The sequence below is a fragment of the Hippocampus comes genome, unplaced genomic scaffold, assembly GCF_001891065.2.
Source record: "Hippocampus comes isolate QL1 unplaced genomic scaffold, H_comes_QL1_v1.1 scaffold1, whole genome shotgun sequence".
Classification (NCBI taxonomy): domain Eukaryota; kingdom Metazoa; phylum Chordata; class Actinopteri; order Syngnathiformes; family Syngnathidae; genus Hippocampus; species Hippocampus comes.
The window spans coordinates 1848811-1864678 of record NW_017805010.1 but is presented as its reverse complement, the minus strand read 5'-3'; the positions used below and the strand labels follow the sequence as shown (position 1 = coordinate 1864678).

At 42.3% G+C, this 15868-nt stretch overlaps 3 protein-coding genes across 4 annotated transcripts in view; 1 reads left to right on the top strand and 2 right to left on the bottom strand.

The window, feature by feature from the left end:
• Positions 1-14: 14 nt before the first annotated feature.
• On the top strand, positions 15-9704 carry eps8l3b (EPS8 signaling adaptor L3b). 2 transcript variants are annotated; one of them, XM_019863119.1, is made up of 20 exons: positions 15-276; positions 800-901; positions 1774-1895; positions 2847-2911; positions 2995-3153; positions 3401-3550; positions 3851-3936; positions 4009-4142; positions 4579-4642; positions 4727-4758; positions 5548-5666; positions 6206-6344; positions 6426-6496; positions 6584-6658; positions 7002-7147; positions 7537-7792; positions 8805-8918; positions 8998-9086; positions 9174-9306; positions 9385-9704. In XM_019863119.1, exons 2-20 carry the CDS (start codon positions 864-866, stop codon positions 9424-9426), a joined length of 2034 nt encoding a protein of 677 aa, XP_019718678.1. In that variant the 5' UTR covers positions 15-276; positions 800-863; the 3' UTR covers positions 9427-9704. The 2 variants fall into 2 exon arrangements, with proteins under 2 accessions (XP_019718678.1, XP_019718680.1); XM_019863121.1 differs by lacking the exons at positions 15-276; positions 800-901 and adding an exon at positions 1072-1233.
• Positions 9698-12633, bottom strand: LOC109511794 (glutathione S-transferase Mu 3-like). Its single transcript, XM_019863123.1, has 8 exons — positions 12501-12633; positions 11178-11253; positions 11030-11094; positions 10851-10932; positions 10349-10446; positions 10185-10280; positions 9996-10106; positions 9698-9916 (listed from the first exon to the last, which is right to left on the bottom strand). The coding sequence occupies exons 1-8, from the start codon at positions 12528-12530 to the stop codon at positions 9821-9823; spliced, it is 654 nt and encodes a 217-aa protein (XP_019718682.1). The 5' UTR covers positions 12531-12633; the 3' UTR covers positions 9698-9820.
• Positions 12634-13695: 1062 nt separating this feature from the next.
• The window catches only part of ampd2b (adenosine monophosphate deaminase 2b), an 18211-nt gene continuing 16038 nt past the window's right edge, over positions 13696-15868 (bottom strand). The window contains exons 16-19 of the mRNA XM_019862927.1: positions 15805-15856; positions 15486-15659; positions 14961-15071; positions 13696-14542 (exon numbers count right to left, since the gene is read on the bottom strand). Of these exons, the coding sequence (XP_019718486.1) occupies positions 14327-14542; positions 14961-15071; positions 15486-15659; positions 15805-15856 (553 nt within the window). The 3' untranslated portion in view covers positions 13696-14326. The remainder of the gene's footprint in view (positions 14543-14960; positions 15072-15485; positions 15660-15804; positions 15857-15868) is intronic.

The window sequence follows — 15868 nt, the reverse complement described above, 5'->3', positions numbered from 1 at the left end:
TATGTTTACACCCGATCAAATAATTATACAATGATGAGTGTTTTCTGAAGTCTTGGCAACGGTTGAACGTTTGCAAGGAAACCACCAGTGTTTGGAAACCTTTGGACTCATAACGAACACTTGAAATAGTATTCCACCTCTGACAAGGGGCCAAGCCTGCTGATCTTTGATCACGACACGTACAAGCAGGAAGTGATGGGAGTCGTTTGCGTTTACGCCGTTTGAGGAAGACGCATTCCCTACTATGGAATAATGCCGCTGGAGCAAAGCTGACAGGTAGTAAAATACCAGCAATGGTAATGTGATTTCAAACATTTAAATTTCCCGTGAGTCTTCATGATGTCTTTCAATAATGTGTTTTTGTGCCATGTAGATTTGTTGCTCCAAAACAAATTGACAAACTTCAGACGGATTTCATTAATAATGCCTTTATTTTATTCTGTGCTACAGTCATTCGAAAGATGATGATTTTTAAAAAAAATATTAAGCATCGTCGATTTGTCCTTGTTTCATTAGGAGTCGCCACATTTGACCTTATGTAATAAATGTATACGATACGAAATGTGTTCTTATTTGAATTTTATAAGTTTGTGCATGAGTGAAGTTTACCATCTATCCTGTAACTCATTCACTGGATTAAAAAAATCTTATTTTTCTTTTGTTTTAACATGTCCAAATAGGTAAACACAGCCATTCATCAAAGAGTTTATAATTAACCCGCATGTTGATTTAAAGTGTACTTGTGATATGTAATACAATACATCATATCTTGACACACTGTAAACGTGTTCCTTTCTAGGTTTGGCATGAAAGTGCCGTTTATGAATTGACTTGGAAAACTACAACCGAGAAGAAGATAGAAAATGTTGGGAAACTCTCGTCCGTTTTCCTATTCCCCGCGGTAAGTGTCATTTTCATCGCGGATGTAAATTTGTATGATTTAATTTTTAAGGATGAATGGGTGGGAACTCAAAAATAACTCTTATGTGTTTGTATGTAGATAGTTCTTTGTCCAGAGTGACCACCTGTCAGCTTTTCGATATTGATTAAAACCTGACTTAAGTTCTCTTCCTATTCGTGAAAATGTGAGCGACCCGTTCTGCGGTTCTGTCCCACTGTTAATGAAACAGTCGGACTAAATAACATAATCACCCCTACACTTAGTTTCTCCACCAACGACAAAATATAATTGGCTTACCAGTGGCCGAGGCACTATCATGTCAAAGTCATGAGGTAAGCAAAGCAACCGTGCTAGCACAGATTATCATTAACTAGAAGTGTTATAGCATTAGCTTCTGATAACAGCTGCACACCGTAACGCGCATTGACGAGCGTATTCAATTTTCAATGTCAAACCTTGAAAGATCATTGCGGGCAAGACATCATTTTCGATTATATCAAGAGGATTTAGTGCAAAAACAAAAAAACCCAAAATAAAATTTTGTATGACAAGTGTACGTAAGTGCCTTAGTGATGAAATGCTGCCTGCGCAAGTGACAATGCAGTGGAATATATTTCGGAGCTCCCATTAAGTAGTAGGTGGGGGAAGAAAATAGTTAAATTAGGATAGCAGCAGTATCTTCCTATAAACGTTTGTTTGATTGCTCTGGGAAATTGAAGGGAGAAAAAGGCTTTGTGTTTGTTATAGTAGTTAGGAATCCCTGTATTACGGGAATCGCTTTTCGTTTAAAACACACACAAAAACAAACAAACAAACAAACTGTGCTGCACATGTACATGGCGTTCAATATAATATCTTAAATTGTGTTTCAGGGGTTTCCCACCGGAAGAGCTCCCTCACTCGAGGTGGGCTTTCCAACAAGATGATTCCAGGGGATCCTCACCTCCGAGGTCTCAGAGAAATGTGTCCAGACTGAGTGCCAAGTCCATATACAGTATGTGACACATGACAAAACACCATTTCTAAGAAATCCTTCATATCCATCTAAAGAGCCATGAACATTGTCCTTCTTAAAACAAGATAGCGCACTAGTACAATGACTGCCTCTTAACAGTCCGCCCCCCCCCCCACCACCACTTACGTAGTACCACTTTTTTCACGTTAAGGTCCATGTACTAGTGTAAGCTTTTGTTAAATTGTTAATTATTATCATTTTATATTTGAGCATTATATTCTTTTATGTTACATTTACCTAAATTATATTCTGTTTAATACTTTCTGAAATATTCTTATGTTGCTTGCATCTGATTGGCGAAGAAAAGGAGGAAGTGTGATCGTTACCGGAAGGAGGTGTGTTCGTTCGAGAGTTATGAGGCAGACGTTTTTTTTTTTTGCCCCTTTTAATAGACTGCATAAAAGGATTCCATCTCTCCTTTTGTCATTCGTAAAGTAGAGCTATCCACTAAAAACAACGAACCCCTCAACTTACACTAGTACAGTATGTGCTTTGTTCTCACGAGAAGGACAACATTTGGCATAATAGTGTTACAAACCAGGAAAAACTGTGCACTCGTTGAAACATGCACACTGCTGGTATTATTATAAAATTCTACTTGTCAAAATCTAGCACTATTTGCAGTGCAGGGTTTTGCCGACAAGGAGCATGTAGTTGTCATACTAGTTTACAAAAATGTCATACAGTAAGTTGAGGAAATGTTACGAGTGGATAGTCTATGTGCCCTTGTGTCTCCACTAGCAAGCTTGCCCAACCGCTGCAGCTGTAACGAAACATTTTACAGAATATTAAAATACTACGTCCAAGAAATCAGAATCCATATATAAGGTGCATCGGATTATATAAGGCGCACGGTCGGCTTTTGAGAAAATCAAATGTTGTCCAAACCTAATATTGGCACATCTTGTAACCTCAAAATGTTGTGTCAAGTGCAAAGAAAGGAGTACTCAGAGGTGCTGAGCAAGCAGCCCAACAACCTTAACGTCAGAGTGGAGGTAAAGTCACTGACGTTGCGCACCGATGTGGGGCTTGGAAATCCGCCCAAACTCACCACCTCACCCTCTGACCCCACCCACAGCACCTGCTCACATGCGAGCTGGACGGCCAGCAGCTGACCACTGTGGACGACTGCGTGGCCAAACTCAAGAGGCTGAACGCCAAAGGTCGCCTGTGGCCTCAGGAGATGATCTTGGCGGCTCAAGGAGGCTACTTGCTGCTCCTTGACACAGAGAGCCAAGTTAGTCACGCCGTTAGAGTCGCAGCACCCGCAACTTTTTAAAATTCATACGCTAATCATATTTTAATATTGAGAGTGAAGGTGCAGCATGAATATGGAAAGAAACCATCAGAAAAAAGAGATAACAAATGAGAGTGCATCCTTCCCTTGCAAGTTTTCAGAGCATGTTGCGCATCTCCATGTTCACCTCTGCAGTGTGTCTTCTACTATGATATACACAGTATACCCTGCTTCTCTTTGCTTAAAGGCAGAGCTGGAGGCTGTACCGCTGATCAGCATCCAGCAGACCAAAGCTGTGTTGGACATCTTCCCTTACGACTCCCTGCTGTTGGTCACCACAAGGGAACGCAGCAAGCGCTTCCTCCAGGTCTTCATTTTCCAGTGTGAGGAGACTGGGGTGAGTCCTTAGCCGAGAGCGTTGTTGTCCTTCAGCTCTGTGAATAATATGAATAATTTTCACAGTGCGTGCCTCACTTTATTTGCAGCCTTGCACCACGAGGCACCATGTGGTGTCATCTAACATCTTAAAACCTAAGAATCAATTACTTCCCAGATCAGAAACAACCTTACCTCGAGCTGCTTGCCAAGGGAGCTAATCCAAGATTCAAGTTTTTAAGATTGAAGGATTTACATGTGTCCATTGTCTCCGAAAGCTTTGTAAGCTACAGTACATTTTTGATTTTTTTTTTTTTTACAGGCAGACCTCCTCAAGATTGACCTAGATAAACTTGTCCAAAGTGACGGCGGTCCTGTGGAACCACGCAGAGAGCAGCCAGTCATGAGGTACAGTAGCCCCATCCAGATGCAAAGTACAAAATGCAAATGATGTTCGTTTTACTCCTTCCCGTTTTGCAGGAGTAACCTTGAGAACCTCGTCGGCCGTCAAGGTCCTGGAAGCTTCCAGCAAGCTGGACCTCGTGCTGTGCAAGAAAGAAACTCACCACTGCCGCTGGGGCGGCCTTTCCCACAGTGGACTGACAGAGAACCTGGTAAGCTTTACATTTTTTAGTTTTAAAAATTTTTTTTTTTTTTTTGCAACTTTAGCAGTCAACTCACTATTACGCTGAATGTACTGTAGTTGTAATTTGTGGGAGAGCGCTGAGCTTTTTTCTATTCAATGATCTGGTCGAATCTTTGCGTATTGGGAGACAATGATATCTAAAGGTGGGCTACTTATTTCTTGTCTTCTCCGTCATTTTGATGTCACTGTCACTGCCGAGAATCCTGCCTCATAAGGACAGGATGTTGGATGTTAGTCTGCGCCGTAACCCGGCATTTAAGAGCAACATATATACCTGGCAGATATTTAGGATCCAGCTCTTGTACTGGATACAGTATCATGAAATTGTTTCAGTGTACCTAATGTTGTGGCCGCTGAGTGTGAATGTTCTCTGCAACTACACTTTTGACTTCTTCATACTTTAGGAAGTTCCATTCAGGCTGCACCTCGTGTTGAACAGAGAGAAAGACCCCTGCCACCTCCAGAGAGGCCCCTGCCACCGCTGGAGAGGCCCCTGGCACCGCGGGAGAGGCCCCTGCCACCGCTCGAGAGGCCACTGCCACCGCCAGAGAGGCTCCTACCCCAGTGGGCCCACAGAGAACCTGGTAAGCCGACTTAAAGGACAATTCAAATACTACATTCTCCTTTCAGAAAAATTCTCATGTTCCGTTTTGATCGACAAAATCATAGAGGTACTGTATTCATTCGACAATACAATATGTACCTGTATGTGTTGGTATGGAAAGTTGTTTGAGCATTTTATTTTTACCCCCCGAGCTGATTGAAATTTCTTCTTACTAGTAGGTCCCCTTTGGATTACTCGCCTCAGACAACTTTGTTACTAATGAGGAAAAAGTACGTGTGGTTATTTTTGGTGCATGAGGCTACTAGTATGTACAGTAACGCATGCTTACGAGTTGGACCTTGTGGCGTTCCTATAGTTCAGCACAGTCATTTAATAGTCAGTTTTAATTGGGTACAATAAGGCCATAAGAGGCGGAAAAAAACCTTTCAAGTAAGACAGCTGTTCTACTAGCGTGCTGAACCGGCTTAAACAACTTTCCATAGTAGCAGCACACAGGCGCCAATTAATGCAGAGTTTTGCCTCTCTTGTAACGTTGTTATTAACTGTACGTCAACTCATTGTACTAGTGCGCCGAAAAGCATATTAGCACATTTAGCCTATGCTGGATATCCATGATATCAAATAAATGCTGAAATGGATTTTTCATAGTGTTTTTAATATTGTGATTTGTTCCATGTGATGCATGCAAACACTACAAAATACTTTTTGAACATTGCATTGTATAGTACTTAAAGCGGGACTGTACATATCATTGCCAGGCTGTGTATGAACTTATTTTCTCATTCGATGAAATCTTCTCAATTCCCAGACATTCCTCCTCCCCCTCGTTTTTACGCCCCACAAGAGGAAGCCAAGCAGCATCGTGATCTCGATGGACCCCGTGGCCCTCCAGAGGTTGCCGAACTGACAGATGTTGAGAGGAACACGGTCAGAGTGTGAACACACAACAATAAATAACATAACATCAACAATTCTGAGACAGTCCAGTCTCCGACAACTGTGACATGTTGCGTGTGCTGCAAAACGCAACTGTTCATTTGCGACCTGTTTTCTGATCTATTGTGCTATAAAAATGTCGTATGGCATCGTCAAGTCTTGTCATAATTTAGATGCCACTAACAATCTCAGGTTTCATATTCTGCCTTTGTGAAAAGAAAAAAAAAGAAATTTATTGCAGGAGTGAGTGGCTAACATAGCTAACCCGCATACTGTACTGTGCAACGGTGCGCAGCCGTTCCTTTATGGTGGCATAATGTACAAAAAACAGGAAGAGATCCTCACCAATGTTGACCCTGTGTGGATCCAGACTAAATTGCATCACGATTTAAGATCGTGATGTCCAAGCGGTCAATGAATATGCCATTCATGCCCATGATGACTACATGTCAACTTTTGAGCACAGGTGTACATGCCACACCGCTCGCCGGTGCGCAAGGAGTTCACTGGCTTGAATTCCGTTCCCGCAGGAAATATTCAACCATGTTTTGAATGATGTGGAGATCTTCATGGACAAGGTGCTCACTGCGACGAGTGCGACCTCTCCGCCGGTTGACAAACGCAAAAAGAAAGGCATGTTTGTCAAAAAGAAGGACCCGAGAAGCCCAGGTAAAGTCTAATCCCTTCTCAGTTTTCTTGACGTATAAGGCAGACTTGCGCATGCAACTTGATCTGTTCCTTTGCCCCCAGCTGCCCGTCTGCCCCCTGCTCAGGAATTTGTCTCCTGTCTCCAGAAAATCAAATATGGATTCAATCTGTTGGTAAGTAAGCAGATTTTCCCCTTACCGCCCTGCACACGGACAACATGCGTGCCTGCTCGTGACTGCACCTGTGTGATGTTTCAACAGAGCCTGCTGGATGGCTCACTGCTTCACACCAGCGCCTCGGACTACATCCACTTCTTCTTCAGCAGTTTAGCGACAGTGAGTGTTTCATCATAACACATCACAATATATGCACCTCTCCACTTATCGCTTTGTTATTTAAGTTATTTAAACACGACTCTGGCAACAGTTGAAGTACTGAGTCAACTCCTGTACTGAAGTAAAAAAAAAAAAAAAAAAGTACAGCCTCTCAAATGTATGTCCTGTCGGTCTAAAAGTCAAAATGATATCTTGGCTAACTCTTTTAATAAATTGACATACTGCTGCGAAGAAAAAAAGAATCTGACGCATGTTGTTTAAGAGCTATTTTATTCCGATGAAGAATACATTATTAAAATCATCTTCCCATTGCAAGAAAAAAATCATTTTGTTTCCTGCACAGATTCTGCCTCACTACCATGCCCACCTGCCCCCGACCGTGCTTTCCCCCCTGCTGACAGAGGCCTCCCTTCGGTTGGTCAGACAGGTGGTCAGCTCGGAGGAGGACCAGATCTGGAGGTCTCTGGGAGACAGCTGGAACATCCCCAGGTAGCAACACAGAATTTTCATCCTTTAATGTACTCTATGTGAACCCCTTTCTTAACAGTCCACCTTATTGATATGATATCCCATGCATGACACACCCTGATGTTGGGTGTGGACTGCTGATATGAGAGGGAAAAGTTGAAGCGGTGACGTTTGCATAACACATGGAAAATATCGCGGTTCACTTCCAAGATCACCTGGAGGTGACGAAATGAATGCCATGGAAACAGAATAACAAACAAATGGTCATGCTTTCCCCATCAGATTTTTCCATTCAAGTCTTGACAACAACACTCTTGTTTAATGCCCAATGGATCAAATGATTATCCTTGTGTTCTACCGCTGTCCTCTTTGCCGCCCTTAACCCGGAATCTTTTCTGTCTCCCTCACAGGTCTCGATGGCCCGATGACGGCGTCCCGCCTTACATTCCAGAGTTCTACGACGGCTGGCGGCCGCCTGCCCCCTCGCACAAGCCCGCCCAACTCCCTTATCAGAACGGCCAAGTGAGCAGGAGCAGCAGCCAGCGCTTTCCGTCGGGACGACCCGACGGCAACACCAAGGAAAGCCGCGACCACATGCGGGTCGTTTATGACTTCATGGCTCGCAATAACAGGGAGCTCACTGTGATGAAGGGTGAAGTGGTTGAGGTGAGATGATGGTAAACTGTGGTTGGCGTTGAGACTGATGTTTTGTAACCCTCCGGTCTGTGATTCTCAAATGTTGGTTTTTGAACTATTTCTTAGTTTTTAAAAATACACATATTGTCACGTTGCGAGGTGGTGGTGGACCCCAAAAAGCAGACAAGAGGGAGGAGCAGAGTGTGTACTTGGCAAATTGTATTAAAACACAGAGAAAACTAAAGCCAAAACAAACAAAGTCCAAAGTATCAAACAAAAATCATGACTGAAGCTAAAACATAACAGTGACCGAAACATGACTGAAACAAATCTGACAGCAGCAAACAAGCAAACAAAAACCACGGCAGAAGCAAAAACCAGAAACAGTAACAGCAACAAACAAACAAACAAACAATGACCCGATTACAGAACGACCAACAGGTGTGCAACTGCAGGGAGAGGCCTACAGTGCCACCTGTTGGTCCCAAACAGAATCATGACACATATATGGTGACCAGTTTGCCAGTAAAACTAATTACTCTCACTTAGACTGATAAAAATTTTAAAAAAAAGCTCTGATCTGATTGTGACATAGGGCAGCCCGGTGGGCCAGTGGTTAGCGCGTCGACCTCACAGTGCAAAGGTAGTGGGTTCAATTCCAGCTCCGGGCCTCCTGTGTGGAGTTTGCATGTTCTCCCCGGGCCTGCGTGGGTTTTCTCCGGGTATTCTGGTTTCCTCCCACATTCCAAAAACATGCATGGCAGGCTGATTGAAAAATCTACATTGTCCCTAAGTGTGAGTGTGAGCGTGGATGGTTGTTCGTCTTTGTATGCCCTGCGATTGGCGGGCAACTGGTTCAGGGTGTCCCCCGCCTACTGCCCAAAGACGGCGGGGATAGGCTCCAGCACCCACCCGCTTCTCCTTGTGAGGAGAAGCGGATCGGAAAATGGATGGATGGATGATTGTGACATATCACGACAGGTGTTCTTGCACCCAAAAGTTTGAGTACACCTGATTCGGGTACTTTCTGCTCTTTCAAAAGGTGGTTCAGAGGTCCAAGCAATGGTGGCTTGTGCGTAACAATCGAGCGGTGGAAGGCAACGTTCCTCAGAATGTTCTGGAGCCTTTGAGGAGTGGCTTGCCTGTCGAGGAAATGGTAATTTTACATTGCTGTTTTTGAGGAAGGATCACATATATCCATTTGATTTCATTCACTTTTATTCCACTTGGCACAGCGCCCACCTCGTGGTCCCCCGACTCTTGACGTGGTCTCCTCACCTGCAGAGGTCAGAGCGTGGCTGCAGTACAAAGGCTTCGCCAAAATGTGAGAGGGGTGACTCAGATGTTTTTGGATGCGTGTGTGTGTGCGTTTTTGACACGTGATGATGATGTCACCCTTTATTTGGAGCAGCACCGTGGCCAGCCTCGGGGTGCTGACTGGGAAAATGCTGCTGCAGATGGGCAAGGATGAGATGAGGACTGTGTGTCCAGAAGAAGGAGCCAAAGTCTTCTTCCAACTTCAGGCTATTAAATCAGCTATTGCAGGCCGTTTGTGATGTATAAACCCACACACACACACACACACACACACAGAGACACTAATTTGATCCTTTTTCCTATAGCTTGCCAGTGAACCATCAGATCCATATGATGCCCGCTACTAGTGACCAACCCCTCCCCCCATTCTTAATCTTCATCTACTGATCAGGATGTGAATTGTGGTGTAATCCATTTGTTATGAATCATATATCCAGTTTTGTTTTCGGGATAAAGTGTACACATTAAGATCATTTATATGAAGCAAAAAAAAACATTTTTTTTTAAATTGATTAGAAACATTGTTTTAAATTAGTCTATGGAGAAGAAAAAAATGTTGCAATAATTTATGGATTCCAAGTCTTTTATTCCGAGACTGAAGTGAATAAAGTTGCAAACTGAGAAAGAGTTCAACTTTAATGTGCTTAATATCACATTTCAACAGTGCAAGTAAATGTAGTGCTCGACTTATTTTACAGCAGAATATTTGAACTTTATTTATTGTTGAGACGACTTGAAATTTTACTCTTTCTTGTTGCCCCATTTGGCCATCTTGTTGTTGACGGGGGTCTTGATGAATCTTTTGGATTTCATGTAGGCTGCAATCTTGTCGAGTGCCTGCCACGGCGATAGACAAAAAGTGATGCACTGTCACCACAAACTAAGAGGAGATAGAGAGAAAGATCTTTCCCCTCACCTCGAAGCGATCCAGAAGGTCTCTGAGGTTCTTAAAGTCATCCAGACAGGTGGGATGAAACATCCTGTGTTGGTCCAACAACTCATACATGATGAAGTCCACAAAAGTAATCTGTCACAAAGAAAAGTCATTTTCACCATTGCGACTCCAGTCATGACCACTTTCTGTCCAGCAGAAAAAAATAAAGACCTTGTCACCAGCAAACCATTTTCGGTCTCCCAGGAACTTGGAGAGCTGCCGGAGTAGATCCGGCAGCTGTTCCAAGTACCCTGGCTTCATCTTGTCCTGAAATCATTGGAAAATATTTAGAACCGTGGGACCTGCGTCAAGTCCGCTTGGAAATTGATACTCACAAAATCAGTGTAACACAACCTCACAAAGCCATTCCGAAAGTCCATGGCCTGGTTCTCCAAGATATCCACACGGACCTTCTCATCCTCAGTCTCTCCACCTGGGATCAGATTCAGAGCACAGATGGCCGACGTTGGACTACACAAATGTCGACATGTCGCAGGCCGATTTTGAGTAGGGTGTCATAATGATTGGTCATCTGGCCTCAAGGACACTTGAGCACGACAACGAAAAGTCTGCCGTATCATGTGTAATGTCCTTCGTCGCCATTCAATTGGTTCTTCGGCACTGACCAAGACGAAGACAGTACCCTCCTACTTGGGACGAGAGACTGTAGATTGACTGGCGACCAGGTGTACATGTACTGCATAAAATGTTTGCATCTCACCCACTACCCGAAACAGTGAAATGTGTCCTAGTGAAAGGATGTTTAAAAAAAAAAAAAAAAAAAACAACAACACCCGTATCGTGAATAAAAGGTTAATCCATGCGCAGAAAACTTACACAAGTTGTTCTTCCGAGCAATGTATCTCATGATGGCATTGCTCTGCACGATTTTCCTGTCTCCGTCCTCCAAGTAGGGTAGCTGCCAATAAATAAATAAATAAATATTATTAAATAAATAAAATAAAAATCATAAAAGGGTTTCAGTCATCATGAACATGCTGTTAGTCATCACTTACATTGGGAAAGTCCATGCCAAGGTTGGGCTTCACATCAAACCAGCAGCTCTTGTCATAGTTGGGAGCTGCGTGCATAGGAAGAAGTTGACCATCCGTGCAATTGATAACATGACATGACAGCATAAAAGTGGATTTTTGTCGATTTTACCTTCGCCACAGGAAAAAAACTTGTCCTCATAGGTCGTCCCAGTGTACTCCAGCAGCAAGCGGATAGGCTGGGCCAACTGGATATCAATCACACATTGTTTGCTTTAAGTGTTGGTCTTTTTCTGTTTCAAATGTACTAGTGTGCGCCGAGAATGAATCTTTGTCGTCCAGGTATTAGGATAAACTTGTCAAGGCAGGGTTTATAATGGTTACCATGCCACTATATACAACAGTTGCCCTTCAGCCCTCTGCTGAATGAATAGATAAGAGAACCAGACCCAAACAAGAGGTTATTGTATTTCCTAATCCTGCACATACCTTTAAAAATGAACCAACGTTCTCTTTTTTGTGGTTTACTCCATTAAGTTGTCCTTAAACGTGTTGGAACTTGACTTTTGCTCACCACAAAACCAAATTTTCAAGGTGGGCCACTCACTGAAATACATTTCAATTATAGTGGTGTGCATTCTTTTTCCTAAAATTGTTTCATCACTACATGTATAATAACGATTATAAACAGTGTGATGTAGAATACACTTGTCTTTATTTTATTGCAGTTCAACATATCGGTAATTATTACCCTCGGAGGCAGGGGAAAAAGTCGCGTGGTTTCTCAAGATGGGACATGTGACCAACAAAGTACTTCATGTGATCATTCAAAAATGAAAGCAATGCTGGATTCGAAAATAACATTCAACTCTAAACGCACGAATTTACTAACAAAACCGAAATATTTTAGAAGGGTATATCGCTATCGCTTACATTAAAAACGGTTAAAAAAAAACTGTCGTCTTTTCACTTGGCACACAAGCCAATTGCTGTCATTACCGACACCTGCGTCGCCCAATGAAAATCGTTGACCTTATTTCAAGTCAACGTCATCGACTGCACCGACTTTATCTTTTACTTTCCATACTACTGTAGTAATGGAAAAATAACCTCGACTTAAATGATCAAAACTCCGTTTGTCCGACACTACCACGAGAAGTAAACTAATGAACATAAATCAAGCAAAACGTGGAAACAATTGCACGTTCTTCAAGTGCACGAGTAAACATTTGAAGAAAATGCCTTCCCGTGGAACAAAGTTGTGTGCTGGCTGTGACCGTCACGCAAACTAGCATTCGCTACAGAAACCCTGCACACATTCAGTCTATTCGCGAGCCTTCTTTGCTGACGAATCCGAAGCACATTGCGTCACTTGCAAAACGCTAACTTCTGCACAAAGACAAGCGGCGAAGCAAACCCCACCAAAAAACCAAACCCATTTCATTCTTGCACTTATGTAATGATGCAATGACGTTTAGCAGATTATAGAACTCACCCCGCGAATATCCCAGTAAGCTAGTTTCATTTTAAATTTTGGTTCTAAATTTCTCGTCTTTGTGTCGACAATGGTGAGTTGCTGAGAGGAGGAAGCGTTAGGAAGCGTCGGTTGGTTTTGTACCGCGACGAGCAGTCGGAAAAAAGTATGTGGGCGGGGTTAATTCCCAAATCCAGGCATCTCGGTACGGAGGAGACGACACGCCCACTTACCGTCGTAATAACCGGCACTCCATTTAGTTGTTTTATGTTAGTGACCTAGAATTGTTTTCATAAAAATCGTTATATAATATGGACAATTTCCACAAAAGCAGTCAGTTTTCTATTGCATGCACACAGCATTCAGTAGTTTGAGGGTTACTTAAAAACCTTATTATTTATTTTTTAAAAATTATTCATAGTTCAAATAAAACAATTTCTTTCTTGCTTGAACTATCTTCTGATTAATATAATGCCATCTTCATTATGGGGAAAATGTGGATTTCTAAATTAGTGGCTCCACACTTTTAAATGATAGTGCTCGTGTGTATATGTGGAGGTATACTATCTTTTCGGGGGAACTTTGAGTAAAGATTTTGTGAACAACTGTACTAATGTATTAGCATTGGGATAAGACTACACCTTGTTAAGACTTGCGTACATACGTATTCAGTATTCAGAGTATGATTTTGCCATAGGAGTGGAACTGTGTTGTGAACTGAGGACTCCCATGGAATAAGTAATTGTAATACTTAAAAAAAATATATATTTACTTGTGGAATTGTTTAAAAGACAGGCCAACAGCAATGTTCATGTTATCACCAACAGCAAGGCTTTGTTGGAATGTCACAGGGGAAGCACAATGTCTTTGTTGTGTTGTGGAGAGCTATCTGTTGTCAGATATGTTGTCAGTTTGTGTTATTTCATCAAAAGCAGGTAGACCTCATGAAAGAGTTTGACTGTGGCAAAAGGTGCTGATCCTGAGTCATACTGCAAAATGTACACACAATCTAAAAGTTGAAGTTCTTGTTGGGACCTGCGAGTTGTCTCAGAGTTTAATTCACTTGAACACGCATTGTCGCAGCTACTTGCATGTTTTAGTAAGTCCCAACATAATTTCACACTGACTATTTTTGTTTGTGTTTGTTTTAGTACAGACGTGCATTGGAGTCATGATTTTGAATTAAATTGCATTATAAAAAAAAGAAAGTAAATACTTAAGTGTGGATATTTATTTATAGATCAACACAGGCAACATTAACTTTAATTTCACATACAGTACAGGAACACCCTGGGAGAAGACAAGCATGCCCTTGAAATACAACTTGTACTTTGCACAAAGACCAAAACTCATTGAATGACACGACAAAAGTTTCTCAACTGACTTTCATTTCCTCAAAAAAATGAATGTACTGATGGCTTTGGCAATGGTTGACCTGTTTACAAGGACACAGCATGCTTCATCACACGAGCAGCACAAGTGAACACGGATGAATTCTTCAGGCGCTTGCATTGTTGCTGGAGACAATCAATGACATCTTTCAAACTGTCACTGAGAAGAGTGAATAATAACCAAATGAACAGCAATGAGATGTCACGTCTATAACGGTTTGAATGTTGCTTCTGAGGTTTACAACAGTACAGAAAAGCTGACAAGATATGGCCATCAACACATAATATAAAAATAACCTAAAAAGATTTGGAGACGTCACAATGACCAACTCATGGAAATAAACAACCAGCTAAACGCAACCCAGTATGTGCCCTTTCTCAATTTCCCACAGTCGTTGAATTATTTTTACACAAGTGTGTACCAAAGTTGTGATGCAGGGAAACTACGGTGAGAGTTCATTGCTTTCCTTGGGTGGCAGCCATGCTCAGACTCTCTTCCTCCTCAATGGTGTCCATCTCGTCCGTACGAATGGCTTGCGTTATCAAATTGAGCTCCTCGCACATGGTCTCGTAGCGATACGCCACGCGGATGTCCGGAACGTTAGTGCGCCTGATGTCGTTGCTCTCTTGGCCTTCTTTGACATAGTCGGGCCCGAGCCAGTAGCTCTTCACCTAAACCGGAACGGCAATAAGTTTCAACCGTATAGCACAGTGATCCCCAATCACTTTGCCGTGGCACGTTACTCATCATCCACTTTTAATTGATTATTTATTCACCCAAAAAATAATGTATCTATGTTTATCTATCTATGCCAGCGATGTATATTAACTGGCAGAACAATTAAATGCACTTCATTCAAATGGCACAGCGATACAATGCAAAGCTTTGTGTTCGACTAACCATTTCACAATGTAATTTTTTTGTGTAAATTGAGATGAGATTGTTTCACTATAATTACTTCTGTGACATTTTTGTTCAGCCTCGGCTCAATACAGATTGGATATCACTCGTAGAGCAAAAAGCACAGTGTTTTTTGTATTTGTTTATTTTTTTTTTTTTTTTACGATGGACATGAAGAGTCTCAGGTACCTTATGAGAGAATCCGCTCATGAGCACGCTGTTTCTGGCCAGCTCACACATGTCACAAGAGCTCAACTTCCACACCTGAGCCGCAATGCTGTACTCCTCCATCAGGGGCTCCTACAAAGGAAGTGCACACACTAAAAGTTTCTACATTTAACAAACCATATACCCCATTGACTTCAATATTGTTCAATCAAGTTTGAGTCATTTCTTTTTCGTGGAAATTAGCTAACTTTGGGCTTGAGGTTGGTACGACATGGAATATATTGACTACAACTTTGCAGTATTTCAAAGAGTAGTGCCAAATACCCACCCACGCCCCCATTTACAGTATTAAAGTCACTGGTAAAAATGTACTTCCAATTAAGTGGCAAAACCAGGCGTCATTTTATGCTGAGCAGAGTTGTCAGTAACTGCGAAACGTAAGTATTAAAGTAACTTGAAATATAACTTTGTGATTTTTAAAATTAAGCAATCAGCAAAGTAACGAGGTTAATTTTTCATGCTCACGGCGGCAACACTGGTGCTTACCTTAGTAAAGTGAAATTGCAAGGGATCGTCTGTGGACAGGGAGACCATGAGGCCTCTGGAGAGGTACTCTGGCAGAGGATTACGATGATAGCTAAGGAACAGACTGTTATTGCTGAGCGGAGACATGGCGATGCCAATCTGAGCCAAATAGTACAGATATTGAAGCACAGGAGCCTGTGGACGGATAAGACATCATCTGTTCATGACACAGCGCAGCTTGACTTTTCCATTTGGATTTACTTTATCAAGATGGTCACTTGGCTGAGCAAATGTAATGGTGGTTGTGGCTTCGGGCTTTTTGCGGCATTTTGGGTCCCACCTTCCGAAGCAGCAGCCCGTGGGAGATGTTCTCTGACAACATGAAACCAGACAACAGGGGATGG